Source organism: Giraffa tippelskirchi, chromosome 3, assembly GCF_054371585.1.
Source record: "Giraffa tippelskirchi isolate mGirTip1 chromosome 3, T2T-mGirTip1v1.2.pri, whole genome shotgun sequence".
Lineage (NCBI taxonomy): Eukaryota > Metazoa > Chordata > Mammalia > Artiodactyla > Giraffidae > Giraffa > Giraffa tippelskirchi.
Genome location: NC_137277.1, coordinates 97,382,814 through 97,406,748, shown reverse-complemented (window position 1 = coordinate 97,406,748; position 23,935 = coordinate 97,382,814). Strand labels below are relative to the sequence as shown.

The 23,935-nt window shown below is 40.3% G+C and overlaps 1 protein-coding gene across 6 annotated transcripts in view; it reads left to right on the top strand.

Moving 5' to 3' along the window:
- Window positions 1-23,935, top strand: part of LOC145540764 (uncharacterized) — a 170,072-nt gene that overhangs the window by 62,236 nt on the left and 83,901 nt on the right. For 4 of the 6 annotated variants that reach the window (XR_014078540.1, XR_014078534.1, XR_014078538.1 and 1 more), the window contains 2 exons: window positions 3,386-3,450; window positions 4,778-5,215. The exons of the other annotated variants lie outside the window; for them this stretch is intronic. Coding sequence is in view for 1 of the 4 variants with exons in the window: in XM_081575844.1 (XP_081431970.1) it covers window positions 3,386-3,450; window positions 4,778-4,803 (91 nt within the window). In the remaining 3 variants the exon portion in view is untranslated. Of the gene's footprint in view, window positions 1-3,385; window positions 3,451-4,777; window positions 5,216-23,935 lie in introns of those variants that run through there. 6 annotated transcript variants of the gene reach the window in all.

Genomic DNA, 23,935 nt, shown 5'->3' with positions numbered 1-23,935 from the left:
TCCTGTCACTCCCCCTAGTACTCCCCTTTCTACTACATACAAACTACTATAATGTATAAAACGCTCCACTTTTCAACTAGCCATTATGGAGACTGAGTAAATAATAAGGCAGAGAGTATGTAAACGTCTCATATATCAGGAATCTCCAGTCTTTTCTTGAAGAATGTTGTTGTTGTTTAGTCACTAAGTTGGATTCAGCTCTTCTGTGACCCCATGACTGTAGCCCTCTAGTTTCCTCTGTCCATGGGATTCTCCAGGCAAGAATATTGGAGTGGATTGCCATTTCCTTCTCCAGGAGATCTTCCCAACCCAGGGACCAAACCTGAATCTCCTGCATTGGCGGAAGGATTCTTTACCACTGAGCCACTGGGGAAGCCCTTCTTGAAGAATAACACTTTGTTATTTCCCTAGAGTGTTTCAATTATTCTGGGCCCAAGGACTGAGCTAGGAGCTTCTTCTCTTCTTTTGCTCTCACAAAAAGGAGAGAGGGCCAAGAGCAAGATGACATGGATCTCTGAAAACCTTCACAATCCTTGTGGAATTTCCTGAAGTTACACACACAAGCTTGAATGTATTCTTCACGCAAAATTTGAGTCCTGCTAAATACTTTTCCCATAAATATATGTGGCTCTAAACATGGGCCAACTCAAGTAAGTTGTTGTTCTTAGCAATAAGCATTAAACAGTCATAAATGAACTAGAAAACTTAATTTTAAGAGTCACTATAAGACAAACAGATTCACATGAAGGGAACTAAAGCAACACAGATTATAATATCCAGAGAGAGGGCTGAAGAGCTGTGAATTCTACTTTTTTAGTTCAGCTACCCATGAATGAATTGCCATCTTTCATTTTGTTATTGCTATTGTTTTTACTGTTATTGTTTGAGAGTTTGCATAGTTTCTGATGACAGGTGATTATGGTCAAGTCTCTTCATCATTATGCACATCCGTGATGCTCATATTCTGTCTCAGATAATTGGAGTAATGAGCAATTAATTTTTTTTGCCAATAGAGACTACTAAATAAACCTGAAAACCCATTAACAGCACCAATACTTTCTCTTGTGTATTCTGACCCATTAATTTGACTAAATCCACTGAACTAGTCCACTAATCTATTTAATCAAATCAAATCTCTTCAAATTGTCCCTCATCCTCTTTGTCAGAAAAGCAAGAATGGATTTAGTTATACATATTCTGGATAGAAGAAAACATTGAGGAAGCAATGTTTACCTAACTCCTGGCTTAGTAGGAGGTGGAAGAAAGAATGGATCATGGAAGAGGTAGTAAGAGGATATAGATGGTCCCCAGCTTCCAATGGTCCACTTACAGTTTTTCCAGTTTATGATGGTGGGAAGGTGATAAGCATTCAGTAGAAACCATCCTTTGAATTGTGAATTTTGATCTTCCCCTGGGCTAGTGATATGTGGTACAATCTTCTCTTGTGATGTGAGGCGACCACACTATCAAGAGACTAAACAACTGACACATTTACAGGTACCCTGTTTTATACTTTCAGTGGTCAGTAAAGTCCATGAGACATTCAACTTTATTATAAAATTGGCTTTGTGTTGGAGGATTTTGCCAACCTGGGAGCTGAAAGGTTGTTCTGAGTGCCTTTAAGGTAGGCTGGGCTCAGCTATGATGTTAGGTGTAGTAAATACATTTTTCATTTATATTTTCAACTTACGATGGTTTTATCGGGATGTAATCCTAAGTTGAGGAAGATCCGTATAAGGGTTTTGGAGAAGATGAATGAGAGAGGCCAAGGGTTGAGAGGAAGATGAGAGGCACTGTTGGTGACAGGAGACGGGGAATTCTGGGAATGTGAACTGAGGTTATTGGGAAGAGTGTTGACGATGGCTGACACTGATGTTTTTTTCCAAATATTATAGAATGAGCTGTGATATCATTAGAAGATCAATGAGCTATAAGATCACTTTGTAGCTGCTCAAGCAAACTTCCCTTCTAGGCTACTTCCATATGGATGTGAGACAGAACTCCAGCTAAGGGACAATAAATAAGCCCACTTCTCTGTTTTTCAAAACAAGATGTCCCTTTTGCTGCCTGATATTGAAAATATATGCATCTGGCTTTAATATAAACTATATCTAAACTCTAAATACTTGTCAGAGAGCTTAACCTGGCCCATTGTGTGCAGTTTTACTGCATTTTACCTTGAGTTCTCTTCAGGAGTAAGTAGGATATAAATTATAAATAAAACAAACTTTAAAAACAAACCCTTCTGCTACAGGGTTGACAACACTATTAGATATCCCTGAATCAAAGAGAAAATATGCCTTGTATTTTCTTTGCTCTGTTAAACAAGACAAGAACCTGTTGTCTATTTTAGAAAGATTTTTATCCACAATCATACCTTAAAATGTAAAGGTGTTGGCATAAGAAAGAGTTGGCTGCAGTTATCTGGAAAATGTGTTTACGTGGAACACTTCATTCCCCTGCAATGTCAACCAAACGATGTTTGCTACAAGAAGCATGGATGCATAACATCAAAGACAGTTGGACTCACCACATTTCACCACCCTTCTGCTAGCATTCCAGAACACCTTCTCATTCTGCCTTCTTACCACGGCTACAAGAGTCAAGTGAAATATCCAGAGTTATCCCTGGCAATTATATAAAAAATACTTTTATTTTTGAATCTCCATTAAACTCCAGGAGATAGCAAAGGACAGGGAAGCCTGTGCTGCAGTTCAACTTAACGATTGAACAACATTAGAAATTAATGCCTGGCTATGTGACAAGGGAAAAGGAAGCAATAATGTGAAAAGCTTAGGCACATCATAACTTTATCATTTTCTACAAAGGTTCTTACATTTTAAAGTAGACAGCAATGAGTCATTAGAGGAAAGCTATTGCATCCTTGTATCACAACGTTACTGAGTTTAATGCTGAATGTGTTTTCATCAGCCACAGAGAGGAAAAGAGAGGGTAGAGTTGCTCTTCACTGACCTTTCAGGCATTATTCAAGACCATGGCCACATCATGCAAATATTTAATCAGCTTCTGAAAATTGTCAGCAAGAGACGGTTAGAGGCAGCATTCTTCATTTATTACTGGCATTGCTGTAATAGCACTTAAATACAGAGGAGCATGTTAATCCCTTGTCCTTTAGCTATACTACTGGGAATTCTCACTCCATCAGCAAAATGTGTCTGCCTAAAGGGAGATATAAAGTCCTGAAGACAATTTCATTTGAAAAAACATGAAAAAGTGTTAAATGATGGAAACAAAATCTGGAAATTTTTAATTCCTATTGGCTTACAAAGGGCTTTCACTGCCCCTCAGACTGTAATATGCCCCCCCTTTCTGGTGATAATATAACAAAGCTCCCTAAAACCATCTTCTCAATAATTTTTTCTAGATTGTCCAGGATACCTAATCCAGACCACCATGGAAATCATGAGGCTGCTCCAGATGGAGGCTCAGGTTCAAAATCACAGGACTTCTCCTTCTCCGGTCCCTTTCTTAGTTTTCGGTTAGGGCTCTGGACAACCATGTCACATGAGGACACAAGGGGAAGACAACATTGTGTAAAAAACAGAGTTTTGCAATCCAGAGAGCCCTGTTGACCACAGATCCATAAATTTAGACAAGTCATTTAAGAATAAGGAGGACATACAAGTTGGTTTGTCTACAGTGGTGCCAGTTAATGGCTACTGTCCCAGAAAATTTGTAAATAGTGCCTCGCTACTCTTAAATATCCCAATTTGCATTTTGTATTATCTGGGCATACTGTTAGAGACACCATTTACAAAAATGATCTTCTGATTGAAAAAGGTATACAAAAAACCATTTGTAAGTGGAAACACACTGTAGATAGCTAAAATAGGTTCTGTTTACTAAAGAATCAGCTCTGGTAAATTGACAGTAAAAAGTAGGATCTTATAGAAATGTAAATCCTTTTAGAATTGCTATCTTCATCTCTATGTTGGCAGCAGTGGTAGTAGTTGGAAGGTGTTTTGTGTGTGTGTGTGTGTGTGTGTGTGTGTGTGTGTGTGTGTGTGAAATTATTTTTTAAAACTGCCTCTTAAAAAGCTTTAGGAATCTCTAAGTAAACATTTTATACAAAGTAGTATTATTACAGGGCTTCCCAGGTGGTGCTAGTGGTAAAGAACTCACCTGCCAATGCCGGAGACCAGAGACATGGGTATAACTTGTAATTGATGAAAAAGGTTTAAAAAGCATTTGAAAAGGCACAGAGGAAGGGCATGGTCAGGGAAATGGAGTGGCTGCACTTCTGAGTGACTGTAAGACCCTATCTTCTGTCTCATGAAGAATATGTGGGATGCAACATACACACATGCACACATTCACACATGTGCACACTCGGAATGACACCAAACGCCAGCAGATCTATCAGCGGCACCACGAGAAGCTCAAAGCTGTGTGTGTGTGTCCTTTACTTGAGGGAGTGGCAGCAGGATTAGTGGGGCATTTGTATTAGGAAATTGTGGCAAGAGAGAGAAACCTTGATAGTGTTTAATTCTTTCCAGAGAACTTTGCCCTTGAGAGTGGGCTGAGCTAGTTGTCACCCAGCTCGCTGGGGAGTAAAGAATCGGCAGCGGGCGCCTTTAGGGTCTGGAAGCAGAGCACAGATATTGCCCCCAGAAGCAGGGTGGGGTCGTGGGAAGGCTTTGGCTATTTCAGAGTCTTACTGGGATCCCTTTAAGGTCCCCTCATCTTTCTATCAATCACATCTAGCATGGAAACCACTTCACAACACTCGTTTCTTTTCTGCCCTTTTTGTCTGTAGCTGTAAAACGCATGAAAACCTCGTGAAGTATAACATAAGAGGGCCTGACATGATGGTGATTTTGTTCCTCTCCATTCAAGAGGCAGAAGTGAGCCCAGATATGGGTAACAGGAGTCCAGGAGGTGGAGGCCCCATTTACTTCCTTGTAATGGCTCCAGCCGACGTTGTCTTGTATCCACTTAGGCCCACACGACAAGTTCACTCTGGAAATCTCTTCAGCTTGGCTGCGTGCAGATGTAATCGGACCTGCTCTGGGCAGCCTTAATTGCAAACACATTTCTCTCCCTCCGCGGCCACTCCTAAGCAGGCAGTGGTCAGAGCCTTGCCAGGGTTTTCTGGCATCTTTTTCCTGCTTTGTTTCCAAACCTGCATTTTTCTATGAGAAAAGATGTATGCGAGATTGTAAACAGGATAATTATATGGCAATATGATTTCCAACGTAGGCTTTCCTTGTGGATTATTTCGAATGTGTAGGGGTTTGTTTTGGTGTGTTTTTTTTCCACTCAGCCTGTGAGTCAGGGAAATGAAATGTTGTTTTGAAAGCACAAGTATATGGATCCACGAGAAACCTCCTACGACGTTCAGACATTTTATGAAAGATTATCGGGAGGAACCGCAAACAAAAGAGAAGCGACGGGAGGGGCGAGTAGGAGCACAGGCTCGGGCGTCTGGCTCACATCGCGGTGGACGGGGAGGGTGTCCTCTCCTTTCTAGAACAGCAGAGAGAAATAAGAAAACACACAACAGCTGCAAGTTCAAAGTGTTAGGGAGTTACAGAGTTATCCTGCCTGAGATGACAGTGCTTTGGCTTGGGGTGGAGTGTTTAATAGGACGATCCTCTGAAAGGACACATCCTCCTGCCCTCCGCTGTGCCTTTGCTAAACTTCGCGCTGTCCAACAGCTCTGAATCTATCGATGGGATGGGGTAATATCAGCACATGCTCAGCCTTCACACTGCCTGTGTAGACACAGTGCGTTGGTTTCTGTGGGTATGTAGGATCCTATGACTTGTGACAGTTTCAGCAAAGGTGCACACCAGAGGGCTGTGGGGCATACTCCCAGGCTGCGTTGGGCACGTGGACAGTGGTGTGATTGGTGCCCCTGGTGCTTTATGGCAAAAATGCCCTAGTCCAGATGGTCTGTTTTTTCACTGATGGTTTGTCCACACTGTCTGGAGTATATATTAGGTGCTCAGGAAAGTTTGTTAAATTTCTGCTCTGCCACCAGAAGACTGAGCTTGCTGGTAGTGTGGGTAACTCTGAAAAACAAACTATTGCTTCATTCTTCCAACAGCCAGGAGCGTAGGGATAAAGAAAGTACCATCCTGCTCCCAGGAAGCTACAGTGTAATGAGAACAACACACCTACACTAGTTGGGTAAACACACGTGGAGCACAGAGAGAAGTGAGGAAAGGTTTCACAGAGCAAATGATCCGAGCAAAGCATATTTTGCAGTCTGCAGTTCCATATAGCACAGGAAATAAAGCCAATGTCTGATCTCTACCAGTCCCTACATTTTCAAGAAGAGGGGAGACAGTGATTTCAGATCTATTAGAAACTTTACTAACTTTGAATAATAGAAGCTAACATAATTTTCCTGTATATCTCCCTCAAACAGAACAAGTTCTCTTTCTGAAAAGTTCTTCCTACATATATTGGGGAACGGCTTGATGCTAAAGAGTCAAGCAATCCTAGGTGTACATTTATTAGCTGAGTGGTCTTGAGAACATTACTTGTCATCTTTGATGACACCTTCATCCTAAAATGATGTGCAGTTCAGTTCAGTCGTTCAGTTGTGTCCAACTCTTTGTGACCCCATGAACTGCAGTACGCCAGGCCTCCCTTTCCATCACCAACTCCCAGAACTTGCTCAAACTCATGTCCATTGAGTCAGTGATGCCATCCAACCATCCCATCCTCTGTCATCCCCTTCCCCTCCTGCCTTCAATCTTTCCCAGCATCAGGGTCTTTTCCAATGAGTCAGCTCTTCACATCAGGTGGCCAAAGTATTGGAGTTTCATCTTCAGCATCAGTCCTTCCAATGAATATTCAGGACTGATTTCCTTTAGGATGGACTGACTGGATCTCCTTGTAGTCCAAAGGATTCTCAAGAGTCTTCTCCAACACCACAGTTCAAAAGCATCAATTCTTCGGCGCTCAGCTTTCTTCACTGTCCAACTCTTACATCCATACATGATGACTGGAAAAACCATAGCTTTGACTAGATAGACCTTTGTTGGCAAAGTAATGTCTCTGCTTTTTAATATGCTGTCTAGGTTGGTCATAACTTTTCTTCCAAGGAGCAAGCGTCTTTTAATTTCATGGCTGCAGTCACCATCTGCGGTGATTTTGGAGCCCAAAAAAATAAACTTTGTCACTGTTTCCACTGTTTCCCTATCTATTTGCCATGAAGTGATGGGACCAGATGCCATGATCTTAGCTTTCTGAATGTTGAGCTTTAAGCTAACTTTTTCACTCTCCTCTTTCACTTTCATCAAGAGGCTCTTTAGTTCTTCTTTGCTTGCTGCCATAAGGGTGGTGTCATCTGCATATCTGAGGTTATTGATATTTCTCCCGTCAGTCTTGATTCCAGCTTGAGCTTCATCCAGCCCAGTGTTTCTCATGATGTGCTCTGCATGTAAGCTAAATAAGCAGGGTGACAATATACAGCCTTGACGTACTCCTTTCCAGATTTGGAACCAGTCTGTTGTTCCATGTCCAGTTCTAACTGTTGCTTCCTGACCTGCATACAGGTTTCTCAAAAGGCAGGTCTGGTATTCCCATCTCTTGAAGAATTTTTCACAGTTTGTTGTGATCCACACAGTCAAAGGCCTTGGCATAGTCAATAAAGCAGAAGTAGATGTTTTTCTGGAATTCTCTTGGTTTTTCGATGATCCAGCGGATATTGGCAATTTGATCTCTGGTTCCTCTGCCTTTTCTAAATCCAGCTTGAACATCTGGAAGTTCACAGTTCATGTACTGTTGAAACCTGGCTTGGAGAATTTTGAGAATTACTTTGCTAGTGTGTGAGATGAGTGCAATTGTGCGGTAGTTTGAGCATTCTTTGGCATTGCCTTTCTTTGGGACTGGAATGAAAACTGACCTTTTCCAGTCCTGTGGCCACTGCTGAGTTTTCCAAATTTGCTAGCATATTGAGTGCAGCACTTTCACAGCATCATCTTTTAGGATTTGAAATAACTCAGCTGGAATTCCATCACCTCCACTAGCTTTGTTCATAGTGATGCTTCCTAAGGCCCACTTGACTTTGCATTCCAGGATGTCTGGCTCTAGGTGAGTGATCACACCGTCACGATTATCTGGGTTGTGAAGATCTTTTTTGTATAGTTCTTCTGTGTATTCTTGCCACCTCTTCTTAATATCTTTTGCTTCTGTTAGGTCCATACCATTTCTGTTCCTTATTGTGCCCATCTTTGCATGACATGTTCCCTTGGTATCTCTAAAATGGGGTAGTATATGTCAAATGCCCATGACTACCATCCCTGCTCTTATATTCCCCACCTGAGGGACACTGGGTATGTTAACATTTTTATGAATAACCTACTTGGAGAACGGGGGTTGATAACCATCACAAAGGTTGTAAAGATTCTTATTGAATAGATCACTGATATTTTGCCTCTTAATCTTCTCAAACCTAAACAATAGCAACACTGTTTCTCTTTGAAGAGTTTCCTGGGGGAGGCAGGGGGTGAGACTCTAAAACATTAATCTGGAGTACCAATAGTTCACCATTATCTTTATCAGAAGAGGAGACTTTGAACACTATCAAGCAACACATCAACCTCTACCAACTGATAGGATAGATATTTGTAGCCAGTGGTACCATTCAGCCATTCCATTTTTAATATTAGTAAGGGAAATGAAATCTTTCACAGAATATTTTAAAATTAAACATATTTGATAAGTCTATTTTCTTTTGACTCCTAATTATATTTTTATTTTAAAAGTTCTTGACTACCACGTCTAATTTCACTCTAGGAACAGTTAAAAATTTGCTGGAAAGAGTTTCAGGAAAGTCTGTTTGGAAGAATCCTTTGAAAGATGTTCAGAAATCTCCATAATTCATGTAAACAGAGGCAAGAAGAAAACCCTGATCAATGACATTTTAGTTAATTCCAGAGTCTTGTTTATAGCAGTTCAGTTGAATTTATTTCAGCTTTCTTCCTTGAAGACTTTTCTCATGGCTGCTAAGTAACATATTCCTTTTCTTAGTCTCCTGGTTGTGTTATTAATTAGCATCAATATCCTCTCTCCCCTCCCCAGTAAAAGAGGGTAGGAAAAGAAATTAGAATCTTATGTAATTAGACCTAGCTAATAGATTGACTCAATAGCTGAGCTATGACAAATTCTACACTTAAGTCTAGATTATCCATCCATAGACAATCCTTAAGGCAATAATTATAGAGCATAGTGTGACATCTGCTTTGGTAGGTACTGAGAAGACATTTTTTCACTACTTTATGTATCTTCAGCACGTAGGATAGCATCTAGTATGTTGTGGGGTCTCAATAAATGTTTCCTGATTGAATAAAAGAATAAAAAAGGACAACATGGATCTTTTCATGTGGTCACTGTTTAGTGGGAAAATTGACATGTATACCATTAATTAAATACCTCACAACCCATCATGGTCTCTTTTCACCCCCCTCTTCATGATTTCCAGACTTCTTTAGGTCACCTTGTAAAGTCTTTTCTAATTCCAGAGTAGAATGGGAAAATATTTCAAGTAAAAGAGGCTTGGCTTCAATTTTTGGCTTCACTACTAGCTGTGTGCCTTCAGACAAATTATTTACCAACTTTAATCTTTAGTCTTTGATTTATCAAATGGAAGTAATAGTACTTGCCATGTAGAGACACTCTGGAGAATTAAATGACATTGTGTAAAACCTTTAGTGAGGGTTTGTCACACAGTAATTACTTAAGGAACTAAATCTCCAATATTGATCCCTTTCTTTCCTCCTCCCTAGCTTTCTCCCCCAGCTGTATTCATCTTTCCTGGGGATCCCTGTCTTGCTAGTCACTTTAAGGTAGTGGTTCCCCACCATGGTTGAGTTCAGAAGCACTGGGCTCAGCCCAGACCTATAAAACTGGATTCTCTTGAACAGGTCTCAAAACTTGATCAGCTATGTTTGGGGATCACTGCTCTCCAGCAATCAAATGTTCCTCAGGACAGTGGTTCTCAAACTTGAATGTGCTTCAGAATTTCCTGGAGGGCTTGTTAAACTATAATTTGCTGGGATCCCCAGCCCCCCTCCCCCAGAGTTTCTGATTCAGTCGGTCTGGAGTGTGACCTAAAAATCCACATTTCTAACAGATTCCCAGAGGATTAGATGCTTCTGATGCCAGGATCACACTTTGAGGTCTTGTTTTAAGGTCTTGCTACTCAGAACATGATCTGCTGACCAGCAGCCTCAGCATTTCCAGGGAGCATCTTAAAAATGCAGATCCTCACTCCCCATCCCAGACTGACATTGAGGTTTGAGAAGTACAGATTAAGGGAAGAGTTTCATAAAGGTGGTCTTGAAATGCAGATTCCTGGGCCCCATATACTAGTGATTCTGTTAGAGCCAAGGAATCTGCATTTTAGTGATGTCATTGGGTGCATTCAATTCCTAAACTGCACCCAGAAAAGCACGGCTCAAGTGGCTCCCTGCATCAGACTCTTAGCCACAACAGTCTGTTAGCCACAAAATCAGTCAGGGTGCTTGCTACTTGAGTCTGCCACATGAGCCTGGCCAGCCTTGCTAGTTATCTTGCTGTTACAAGGATTCTAGCAACCATGCAATCACATTGCACAGATTTTTTTCTATGTATCAGTCAAAGAGATTATCTGTGCTTTCCAGCAATCTAATCATGACCTGCTAGAATAAGATAAGGATTGAAATGGATTCATTTTGAAGACAGATGTGTCTAGAGAAGAATGTCTGAAATCATTACTTATACTCATTCATCAAGGTTATTTTGATTCTAAGTAACAGAAACCCGCTGCCTCAGGCATGCACACACTCAAAGTGAAAAAGTGCATCTTCTGGAAAGAGACAAGGTATCCAACAAAAACAAAGGAAGGCAGTACAATTGGATATCATCTCTTGAGGGTCCAGAATTGAGGTTATCTTCTGTGGCAGATTGCATTTTCCAAAATGGTCACAACAATGTTTTACACCCACATCTCTTCCTGAACCTTACCACTCCTAAAGAGCTGGAGTCTACGACCCTTCTTTTGAAACTTCATGGGCTTTTGTGACTGCCCAACTAAGAGAGAACCATAGTGGCAGAGCGCCATGACATGGGAAGCAAAATCATGTCATAGAAAATGATGTGGTTTTCATTTGGCCACCTCTTGTGGTTTTTACTTGGCTATCTCTTGTGGCATTTGCTCCTATAACCCTGAGCCTCAATATAAGAAGTTCAGGTCCCCTGAAGCTGCTTATGTGGGAAAGACCACTTAGAAAGGCCACATGGAGTTAGAGATGCCCAAGGAACCCCATGTGTTCCAATCCAGCTGTTTGAGTCTTCCTAACCCAGGAACCAGACACGTGAGACAGAAGTCATCAAAATGATTCCATGGGTACTGTCTGACTGAAACCACATGAGAGACTCCAAGGAGAGCCACCAGTTAACCCCAGAACTGTAAGAGATGTTAATAATGACTGTTGCTTTACACCACTTTGCAACAACAGTAATGGGAGTGCTCTCACTGTTGGTCTAGAGCTCTGTGATTTTGCTCCTCTGTTTCTCTTGGCAAACCTGATTTATTCTCTGTCTGCAGATCAGGCTCAGGCGTGTGTTCAAGTACACAAAACAATATGGTTTTTTGGTTAGACTGCTTATCCTATAGAAGTGCTGTCTTAAGCTTCAACATGTTTGTTAAAATTCAGATTCTGATTCAGTAGTTCTAGGTGGGACCCAGAAGTGTGCATTTCTACAAGCTCCCAGATAATGTTTTTCCTCTGTGAACCACTGGACCAGAGTTTCCCTGGTGGACCTGCCCTTCCCTGGCTTTCCTGGTAGCGCAGACAGTAAAGAATCTGCCTGCAATGCAGGAGACCCAGGTTTTATCCCTGGGTCAGGAAGTTCCCCTGGAGAAGGAAATGGCAACCCACTCCAGTATTCTTGCCTGGAGAATCCCATGGACAGAGGAGCCTGGTGGGCTACACCCCATGGGGTCACAGAGAGTCGGACATTCCGGAGTGACTTTCAAATTCACATTCATATGCTCACTTGCCCTCTCTTTCCTCTCTCTTTTTCTCACTCTCCCTTTGTCCGTCCATCTAATTATCTTGGATCACTTGAAAACAAGGAGCAGACTTCATGGTAGTTCACCACTAGATCCTTCAGTATAACTCTTCTAAGAAAAAGAGCATTTTTTTTATATATAATCAGGATACTATTATACAGTTCATATTCAAATGTCCTCATTTGTCTCAAAGACATCTTTCAGAGAAGCTCCTTCCATCACCTTTGATCCAGGACTCAACCATTGATCATGTATCTTTGATACCCTATACTCTAGTATAGTTACTTTACTTTTTCTTGGAGTGCCTTTGATATTCTTGGAGAGTTCAAGTCAGTTGTCTAATGAAATAGCCCATAATCCAGATTTGATTGCTTCCTCATGAAGTGACTCAAGCTGTACATTTCTTACTTCCTAGCTCTCAAGGATGTACCTCACATGGCAACATGTCAGGAGATTCATGGTATCTCTTTGCCCTTTTTTTGCTGACTAGGTTGGATCACTTAGTTATGATGGTGTCTTGTGTTCTTTTTGAAATGCAAAGAAGTTATTTTTCAAGACAGCCCCCAGCTGACTTCCTCTTTCATCTTATTGGCCAAAATAGATCACATGATCACCACCACCCACTCATCAACAAAGAAAAGAATATTTTATGACCTGCTTATCACAGGGGATGGAGAGTAACTCAGCCTTCCTGGAGGTGGAGATTTATCAACCTGTGGATTAGCTGATCAATGAGAGTTATTAGCATGGAAGAATGGCATTTGGGTAGACAATCAAGAATGCCTACCACATTTACCTAATGTTACAGAGATAGTTAGAGGAAGAACTGCTCTCTGATTCCTATTCCAACTTAGCATGCTGCCTCCTCAGGAGATTAAGGATTTATGGCTTATAAAATACTTTGTAGGTCTCTTGTGAGAAATCCAATATTTATTTGCCCTGTAAGATAAAAACAGAAATTTATTTTTTTCTTATTTTCTCTTCAGATTTTCTCAACCCATGATTCTTTACAGTATGATAATGATATAGCCATATACATCCTCTGCAAAAACCCACATTTTTTCCTTCCAAAATTGGCCAATAAGTTACACAAAGAATAGGTTGTTGGAATGTAAATAGTATAATTTAAAACACTTTGCACTCTATTATTCTTTCAAAAAGTTCTAGAGATGGAAAATCAAAAGGAATTATACTGCTATCAGAAGAAGAAGCCAAAATTGTAGATGCTTTTATGAAGTTTATCGAGACCATTATTAATGGCTAACCAAACTTTCGGAATCTGCAGAACTGGGATGGATATTTTCAAACTGTAGTTTTCTTAAGAGAATTCTGGCACTTCTGAATCTTGCTTCAGCTGAAAACTAGGTATGGAAAACATTAAGTTGATTCTGAATCTCAGAAAAATGTTCGGTTTAATTCTGAAAATCAAATGTAGTGTCTTGGGCCGGATACAAGGACCACTGATCATGCCAACCAAGTGATACTTTTCCCCAGCTATAGTAACCTATTGTTCCTGCCTTGAGAAGAAGTAGGATAGGCAACTCTCCACATTCTATGATTTAAAGGATTCAAATACAGCTCTTTTACTAGTTTGTACCAGCACCTAAAAGTTTTATCATTTGAATCTTAAAGTCACACCTCACGCCATTTCCAGCAATGATCTCTACCCATACCCACACCTATCCTCACTGGACCAAAGCTATTTCCCTTTTGTTTATCTATATAATGAGCCCAAAGTCGACTCTGCCTAGATTTAAGCTATAGTCACCTCTCCACATCTCTCCCAAGCATTGGTCAGGATTATAGCAATAGAACTTTAGGTTCCATTGAAAGCTAAGTGCCCAGAGGCCCAGAAAAACATGTGCAGAATGGGATTAAGGTGAAGGAGAGGAGTGGAGGTGTAGGGGGAGAGGAAAAAGGAGAGAATATTGAAGACAAGCTTTACTTGCTTCACAATTTGCCAAAACCAAGCTTCCATTTTTAGAGCTCACCACTCTTCCTTTTCAGTAAGTCTGACCTCAATCTTCATGAACTCTTTCTTTCTTTGTTGTAATCTTGACTTCAGTAGAATGGTGCTTGTGATTTATCTAACCTTGTTTCACCCTGAAACTAAAAAACAGGAGATGGCCAAATACCACAGAGAACTGTGGAGTTATTTTTGTATGGGCACCAAACAAGATTTCTACATAGATTTATCATCTGCTCCCATACAATGAATGGGTTTTTAAAACATGGAGAGATTGCTCAAAACTATTATTCCAGCTATTTTGCTCTTTGGCATTTACCCACGTACCCCAAGAGAGGCAGATATGAAAAAACAGTATTTGACCATGTAGCTATAGTTACAGGCCACAAACAGCCAAGGGAACAGAAATTTAAAGATGAATGTAATATGCAACTTTGGCCTGATTCTGTCTCCCTAGATAAACTCTGCTCACCACTTACATCTAAGTGTTCCCTAGCCCTAGGTAATTGACAGGCAGTGGGAGGAGGTAAAATCAAGTCTAAATTGAACACCGAATAGAAAAGCAGCTCCTTTCCAAGAAAAATTCCATTTTATTGTGGAATGATGAAAATGCCCCATTCTTTTGTTTAGATAAATTCCAATAGTGTTTGTGCTGATTTCCCCACGGGGAGAAAAAGAGACTCTGAAAAGCGATGAACACAAAAAGACTCAGGTTCAATTTTTTTCATCCTGAAGGTCGAAGTAAAACAATTCTTTTAAGGGTTTATAAATAAGATATTCATTAATTAAGCTTTACAATATTACTTTGAAGTGAATACTATTGAATTCATTTAACTAGTGATGAGATTCCGGGAGAGAAATTGAGCAATTAGACTTGTTCAGTAAAGCATTTAAAAGTCTAGAAAAAGAATTTGGGAGTTGCCTCCATGTTGAATCCTCTCTGTTTTAGAATCAGAAAATCAGCGTGTAATTGCAATAAGGGAATTCTGCTGTGACCTAGATAGAATTGTAAGTATAACCGAGACAAACTGCTTATTATAGGATCAGTATTTCCCATCTGGAATAGCTATCCAAAACATATCACATCTGGACGAAGAAGCTTCTGGTAAGACCATGAGTGCTTTCAGAGGCCTTTCCCAGAGCTGAACATCTGTCCTGACCACTTCTCCGGTTTTGAAGCAATCTCAGACACCCCGCCCCAAGGCAGTTCTGCTCTTAGACAGTTCTGATATTATAGCCCCAGAGCATCTTGGGTATCAGAATTTTTCCTCAAGGTCAATCTAGCGATCTAACTCTGATGGAACTCTGCCTGCTTCTGATTCCTCTCTTTTTATATCTCAACAACATCCACACGTGTCAGCTTGTCGCTGGTCCCCAAGCCCAGGCATTTTTTTTGTTGCCACATCCCTCTTCCACCTGATTCAGGACTTAATTATAGTATCCTGTAATCTCTTCCTTCAGCACTCTTTTCTTTCCTGTCTCTCCTTCTGTCTATTGCTAACATTTCTTTCATTTTGTCAGGAAGGACACCTTCTTTGCCTGGTCCAAGTCACTCCTCCCCCTCAGCTTCAAGGTCTTCTCCCCCGATGCCCAGAATCCTTTATTCTCATCTCACACTCAGGCAAGCAAGGCCTCTCCAGGTATCCCGCAGGCAACTTTCTTTTGTTTCTTTATCATTGCTATAGTGATGCATTCCTCAGATTTCTTTGCATGTCTTCAGGATCAGTTCATCTACTAACCTTTAACTGAGCCTCATGGTCCACTTATTGTCCATCCTTCCCCTGTGCAGTTTTACACAATAATTCAATAAATATTTATTGCCATGTCCTTGTGCAACACATTGTATGTAACAAGGATGCTTCAAAGATAATTCAGATACACAATCTGAATTTGAGGACCTTTCTGTCTTGTAGAGAGGTAAGATGTAGATGGACCACATAAATTATTCTAATACACAGAAAGTAGTAAACACCACTAAAACAATATAGATAAAGTGATATAAGAGTTCAAAATCAGGAAAAATTACTTCCAAAAATGAAAACCAAGAGCAGAATCAGGACAATTTCATGGGAGAATTAGCTTCTTAGTAAGCCTTGTAGACAGATATATCAGACAAAGAAAGGTATTTCAGGTATTAAAACTACCAGCAAAAACATGGAGTGGGGAAGAAACCAGGAGTAACAGATGTAACCAAGTGCAGACTTGCTAGAACATGGAATATATAAAGGATGTTGGAATGGTATGCTATGGTGTCTAAGCTACTGTTTTGAAGCCTCTGATGATAAGTGAGATGATCAGAGCTGGACTCTAGAAGATGAAGGTAGCATTGGCACAGGCAAAACAAGAAGCAAGGAGTTTTAGGAAACTATTATAACCAACCCCAAGGAAAAAAGCATTGAGAAACTGAACCAAGATAGTGACATTGGGAATGGAAAGGAAGAAATAGATCTAAAAAAGATTGTAAAAGTAGAATCAGCCGAAATTGGCAATGGGCTGAATTAGAGGATTAAAAAGACTAGGGGAGAAAGTGACTCCAAGATTTTATAATAATGCTGGAATATGGATGTACTGAACAGATAGCTGCTCTTTTATTCAGGTAACAAGTACTTACTGAGCACTGACTGTATTCCCAGAACTAGGCAAGAAGGAGATATAGTAACCAATGAAATAAATAGACTCCTGCCACAAGGGAGCTGCCAATCTGAAGAAAGAGCTACATACAGAGAAAAAAATGTTGGAGACATTGGGAGAGGTCTGGCTCAGAATACAGAGGGCGCCCCAGGAAGGGGTGGTTAAGTCACTGTTGCATAGAAAAGCCTCAGAGCCTAGGTTGTCTCAAACCTGGCTGCACGTGACCATGTGTACAAGTATGGAGAAGCTTATCTCCTCTGGGAAAATTCCTCTCCCTCTATTTGGATGCCTGCATCTCAGCCTTAAGTAAAATTATACATGGGTTATACTGAATTCTTTCTTTCACTCTTACCCAAAAGATGTCATTTCCATTGCATTTGTATCAGGTAATGGTATCAGGCGATATGACATGTGGCAGTGAAAGAAGGGGTCTAGCAGCTGATGTCATGCAAAGAGCTCTAAATTCAGTCAGTTAACCAGACTTACTCTCTGGTTCTCCCACTGATTAGCAGGATGAATTTTTAACAAATATTTAACTTCTCTTAGCCACAGTTTTCTCACTCATAAAAGGGCAATTTAAAACGAAAGCCAGCTTTACTTACATCATATTTTGTTGTAAAGATCAAAAAATAAAATCAATTTGCAAAAGGCTGTGGGTCCTCCAGGCTCCTCTGTCCATGGGATTCTCCAAACAAGAATACTGGAGTGGGTTGCCATGGCCTCCTCCAGGGGATCTTTCCAACCCAGGAATCGAACCCAGGTCTCTCACATTGCAGGTGAATTCTTTACCATCTGAGACACCAAGGAAACTCTATAAAATAATACTAGATATATCTGTTTCAGTCAAGATTCCTAGAGAAGGCAAATGGTGTACTTACATTAGATTGGAGGAGAGTTTATTTACAAAGGGCTATTTTGAAAGGGCAAACAGGGTCAGGGGAGCAGAACAGTTCTCCAGGGTAAGGTCAGAGGAGCTGTTACCACATCCAGGCCCAAAGGGATAAGAAGTGTGAGTCACTGTAGGATAAAAATCAGGAAAAAAGAAAGTCTTATGGGTTACAGAAGGCTGCCTTCAGGCAACATAGCTAAGGAAGCTCATGAAATACCTGTCATATTTCTTCTTTCCTCTAATCAGTTTCCAAGGTCCACTGGCCAATGAAGTAAGAGAATGTGTTAGTCACTCACTCATGTTGGACTCTTTGTTACCCCATGGACTGACTGTAGCCTGCCAAGCTTCTCTGTCCATGGGATTCTCCAGGCAACAATACTGGAGTGGGTCACCATGCCCTTCTCCAGGGGATCTTCCCAACCCATGGATCGAACCTGCGTCTCCTTACATTACAGGCAAATTCTTTACCATCTGAGCTACCAGGGAACCCCACTGGCCAGAGCCAACCAGAATTCAGAGGAGAGGTCTTGGTTGATGTGGTGCATCTAGGTCAGCCTCTGGGATCAGTGACTGGGATGGAGAGGGTATCTGTCCCAAAATCGGTGGTTATCTATTAGTTAGCTTTAGTAGTGAATGTGAGCTTGTTAGACCTCAAAGTCCTATGTACCCAGCAATGTGACATTTTACTGAGCATCGCACAGATTCTGATGCACATGGTCAATGGACTACATTTTGAGAAGGCTGTAGTAGGTAGCTTAGTTTTCTAGATAGATTAGTATGTTATTTCAAAGAACTTAAAAAGATCTTGTGATGGGGGTGTCTTAGGAGTAAGATCAAACTAACCCACTAGGAAAGAAAGCATTTGATTCACTTCCCCACTGATCTGTATACCTTGAAAACTGAGGTGTGAGTCTCGAGAGTTGCATTTTTTCTAGGACTCTTGCCTTGGCACAGTTCAAAGGGGCTCTAAGATCATCCTTTGCCTGTAAATGAGACCTGAATCAGGTAAGAAAAGAGAGTTTGACTAAAACATTATGTTTCCTTGCACTGTTGTTTAAGGAAATGATGCAGAATATCACTCCATAGAGAAGGGTTCAGGTTTTTTACAGTATCCTGTTGCACTGGAAAACACTGCATTTTTTCTATCTTTGTATCTCTAGTACCAGCACATAGGATAGATGATAAATGCTCAGTAAATGTCAATAGGCATCATTTTATTACCGGACAGAAAGGAAATGAGTGTAGTTTAAATGTATGTTGTAAGTCTAGTGTGTGTTACAAAGGCATGGCAAGCATGGTCAATCATGTCTGACTCTGTGTGACCCCATGGACTGTAGCCTGCCAGGCTTCGCTGTCCGTGGGATTCTCCAGGCAAGAATACTGGAGTGGGTTGCCATTTCCTACTCCAGGGGATCTTCCTGACCCAGGGATAGAACCCAGATCTCCAGTGTCTCCTGCATTGCAGGTGGATGCTTTACAGCTGAGCCACCTGGGAAGCCCATGTGTTACCAAAAAACAACCAAAAAACCTTTCTTTTAAAAAACTATCTTTTAAACTTCCATTTAAAACCAAACCCTACAAAAGTTCAAACAAGTTTTGAAGATTGCATGCAGTTACAACACTTTCCTAACATACTGAGCAGGTCTCTGGGAGAAAGAAGCCTGCAAATCTGTCTGTCACTCCTCTCAGGCTCCCACCTACTGTTTTGCACGTCTGTGTCGTTGTTATTCAAAGTAACTGAATTTTTTAAGAAATGATTATCTTGTGAAGACAATGCCACCATGGAAATGTAGGCTTCTCTTTTTAAGAGTCTTTGAGCATTTCAGTCATAGACCTGCTTTCCTATGTGTGTAACTCAAAAGTCAAATCTTAACAACTAGATTACAGAACTTGAGCCTAAGAGTAAATTTATTTCACTCTGGTGTACACTGCCCATGGCACACCTGTTCCCTGTGGAAGATATTAAGCATTTTGTGCACACCTACACATATTCTTGGGGCAGGAATCACAGCTGTTTGTAATTTAACTGTAGCTGTAATCCCAAGTGTGAAATAGAACTAAAACAGTCAGTTATGAGACCTTAAAATAAAGATTCATGCAGATGACCCTTTTGTGGTAAAGTCTCAAAAGTGTAAAATAAAGAACGAGGTAACTGGAACAATAATTTCCAAAAGGAGTGAGCACAGTTGAATTATTTTCTGAAGATGAATAATGTTTTCAAGATTTCTTCCACAGAATGGGCTGATTCATGTCAATGTATAGCAAAACCCACCACAGTATTGTAAAGTAATTAGCCTCCAATTAAAATAAATTAATTAATTAAAAAAAAAAGATTTCTTCCACAGAATAAAACAGCCTGTCACCACAGGAAATCTCTTCACTGCACCTTTGTTCCTACTTCTATATCAGTCCTAAGACAATTATTCATTTCTGGAATCTTAAATGCACTCATTTAGCCTGACCTTCTTAGCCAGTGAAAGTTAAGTTCTTTGTTATCTGAAGGAAAATGACCCAAATACCATTATGTCATTATCTTAAACTCTCTAGGGTTGACTAATGTTTATTACCTACTAACTGTCTTCTGATGGTTTTTGTGTTAGTTTGGTTGCTTTCAGCTTCAAGTAGAAGCTTGAAGACCCAACTCAAAATGGCTTAAAGAACAAAAGGATTTCTTTTCTCTCAACACAAGGAGTGCTAAACAAGGGAGTTTCTAGGACTGATTAACTCAAAAGTTAAAATCATATTATAAAAGACCCAAGTTCATTCCATATTTTCACTCTTTCATCTGAATTTCCAGACTGAAAAAAAGGACAGTGTATTAGGGTTTTCCAAGAAACAGAACCAGAAGGTTAGCTAGCTAGCCAGAGAGATTTCAAATAATTGTTTTCTGTGATTGTGGTAGCTGGCAAGTTTGGAAGCTCTCAGGCAGGAGCTGATGCTGCAAGCTTGAGGCAGAATTTCCTCTTCCTCAGGGAATCAATTCTGCTCTTGGGATCTCCCAACTGATTGGAAAATCACTCAGGTTATCGAATGTAACTTTCTTTATCTAAAGTAAATGACTGTAGATGGTTACCATATCTGTTGTACTTTCACGGCAACACCTAGATGAGTGTTTAACTGAATAACTTGCTACTATAGCCTAGCCACATTTATACATAAAACTATCACAGACAGCTTCTTCCCTGTGCAACTATTAAGAGCAAAAAATCTTTTACAGAACCTCTCCCCACCAACAGGCTTACTTTCAATTTCCATTGGCCAGTGTTGAGATTTGTACCCTTCATGAAAACAATCCTTTGCAAGGGAAATGAAATCAACATTGCTTTAAAACAATTGGGTTTCAGTTGTGCCATGTGGGCCAAGAGTAGATATTAAAACTAAATTTTTAGGTTGTATCACGTGGAAAAAGGGAAACATTGTTGGTGGATAGGCACATGGAACTTAGCAGGAGCTCAATAAATACTTGAAAAAAATCAATAAATGAATGGTAACGCTAGTGGAGGTGACGGAATTCCAGTTGAGCTATTTCAAATCCTGAAAGATGATATTGTGAAAGTGCTGCACTCAATATGCCAGCAAATCTGGAAAACTCAGTAGTGGCCACAGGACTGGAAAAGGTCAGTTTTCATTCCAATCCCAAAGAAAGGCAATGCCAAAGAATGCTCGAACTACCGCACAATTGCACTCATCTCACACGCTAGTAAAGTAATGCTCAAAATTCTCCAAGCCAGGCTTCAGCAATACGTGAACTGTGAACTTCCAGATGTTCAAGCTGGTTTTAGAAAAGGCAGAGGAACCAGAGGTCAAACTGCCAACATCCGCTGGATCATCAAAAAAGCAAGAGAGTTCCAGAAAAACATCTATTTCTGCTTTCTTGACTATGCCAAAGCCTTTGACTGTGTGGATCACAATAAACGGTGGAAAATTATGAAAGAGATGGGAATACCAGACCATCTGACCTGTCTCTTGAGAAACCTGTATGCAGGTCAGGAAGCAACAGTTAGAACTGGACATGGAACAACAGACTGGTTCCAAATAGGAAAAGGAGTGCGTCAAGGCTGTATATTGTCACCCTGCTTATTTAACTTATATGCAGAGTACATCATGAGAAACGCTGGGCTGGAAGAAACAAGCTGGAATCAAGATTGCTGGGAGAAATATCAATAACCTCAGATATGCGGATGACACCACCCTTATGGTAGAAAGTGAAGAAGAACTAAAGAGCCTCTTGATGAAAGTGAAAGAGGAGAGTGAAAAAGTTGGCTTAAAGCTCAACATTCAGAAAACTAAGATCATGACATCTGGTCCCATCACTTCATGGGAAATAGATGGGGAAACAGTGGAAACAGTGTCAGACTTTATTTTTTTGGGCTCCAAAATCACTGCAGATGGTGATTGCAGCCATGAAGTTAAAAGATGCTTACTCCTTGGAAAGAAAGTTATGACCAACCCAGACAGCATATTAAAAAGCAGAGACATTACTTTGCCAACAAAGGTCCATCTAATCTAGGCTATGGTTTTTCCAGTAGTCACATATGGATGTGAGAGTTGGACGGTGAAGAAAGCTGAGCGCCAAAGAATTGATGCTTTTGACCTGTGGTGTTGGAGAAGACTCTTGAGAGTTCCTTAGATTGCAAGGTGATCCAACCAGTCCATCCTAAAGGAGATCAGTCCTGGGTGTTCATTGGAAGGACTGATGTTGAAGCTGAAACTCCAATACTTTGGCCACCTCATGCAAAGAGTTGACTCATTGGAAAAGACTCTAATTCTGGTAAGGATTGGGAGCAGGAGGAGAAGGGGACGACAGAGGATGAGATGGCTGGATGGCATCACCAACTAGATGGACATGGGTTTGGGTAGACTCTGGGAGCTGGTGATGGACAGGGAGGCCTGGCATGCTGCTATTCATGGGGTCGCAAAGAGTCAGACACAACTGAGCAACTGAACTGAACTGAAGTGAATGCCTACTGAGGATAATGAGTTCTAATTATCATTCAAGAAACAACTTTAGCAGGTAAACAGTATATGTGCTGTATGTGTGACATATGACTCATTTTTGTGTGAAATGACACTCAAATCTTTGCCCTACAATGTCAGGGATGATCACTCATAAATACTAAGTGAATATAAACTATAATCATGGGAATGAACTGAAAAAAGAAAGCCAGAGAAATACTATTCTATGTTTATAATCTATTTAATTTAGAACATTAAATGCAAAAGCTTCCATGTTGGTTTACCTTAATTCCTAATTCTAGAACACACACCAAGATATAGTTTTTTGATAAATAAGACTACAATCTAGAGAAGTCTCCTAGGAAAGCAGAAAACCTTGTGTGTGGGCTATGCATTTTTCCAGAGTATCAAGGTATACTCAGGGGGAAAAAAATGACACCTTCTTGTTGCATTTGTTAAGGTTTTTATATTTAACTGTCTAGTCAGGGCTTCTTTGGGCCAAGAGTCTGAGTTGATATAACATGTGATATAGGAATAAAGTGAGATATGCTCAAAATAATTGAGATACTGATTTACCACACACACACATACACAGCTTAACACTACACCTAGTATTTACTATTTTCTCACCAATTTAATAATTAGAGACTGTGCTGAGTTCCTTTAATACTACTTTTTCGGGGAAACACTCAGCTGGCCCAAAAGAAATTATTTCTAGTTGTCTGGCTAAAATGCAATGTTGTGTATTAAAAATATTATCGGAAACTTGTGAGGAGTTCCTGTGCATATGAAGAAGTCTGTGGCTAATTTCTCTTTCTTAAGCATTTTGAAAACCACTTCCCTTCATCTTCCTCCTTTCTGTGTGGATCCTGGCCAATTTATTCCTATGTATTAGTCTTATAATCCTGGCAGAGTTCTTTACTCTTTCGAAGATTTAGTTTGTTTCTTTCCATGCAAAATAGGAAGAACAATAGTTTTCTTAAATGCCTTAGAAAGTTCTAGACTTCTGTTGTCAATGTCAGTTTTTTCCACTAAAATGTGATATTCTTGGACTCAGAAATTATGTCATTTTCACCTTTATCCCTAGGTTTTCAATAAGTATTGGCTGGTTGAGGTAATGAAATAACCATGCCATATCAATTAAGATTCTGCCTCAAGTATTTGTAAAGCATTTCCTTCTACCAACCTATTTTCTAATTGTTCACTTGAGCTCTTGCTCTAGAACCACTTTTGTATTGTTCTTCATGCTTCTTCTTCCCAGTGGAGTTGTGCTGCTTGGGAAACTCTTGAGAAGAGTTTTAGACCTTGGCTTTTGGTCACCATGTCTTACTTTTAGCTAAGAGTGGTTTAGATATGGACAAGATGCTAGGCGAGGCTTATGCAAGGTAAGAGGTTGCTAACCATTATTTATTGATGATTATATTTGATAAATATTGATAGTGAATCACCACATATTGCCTCT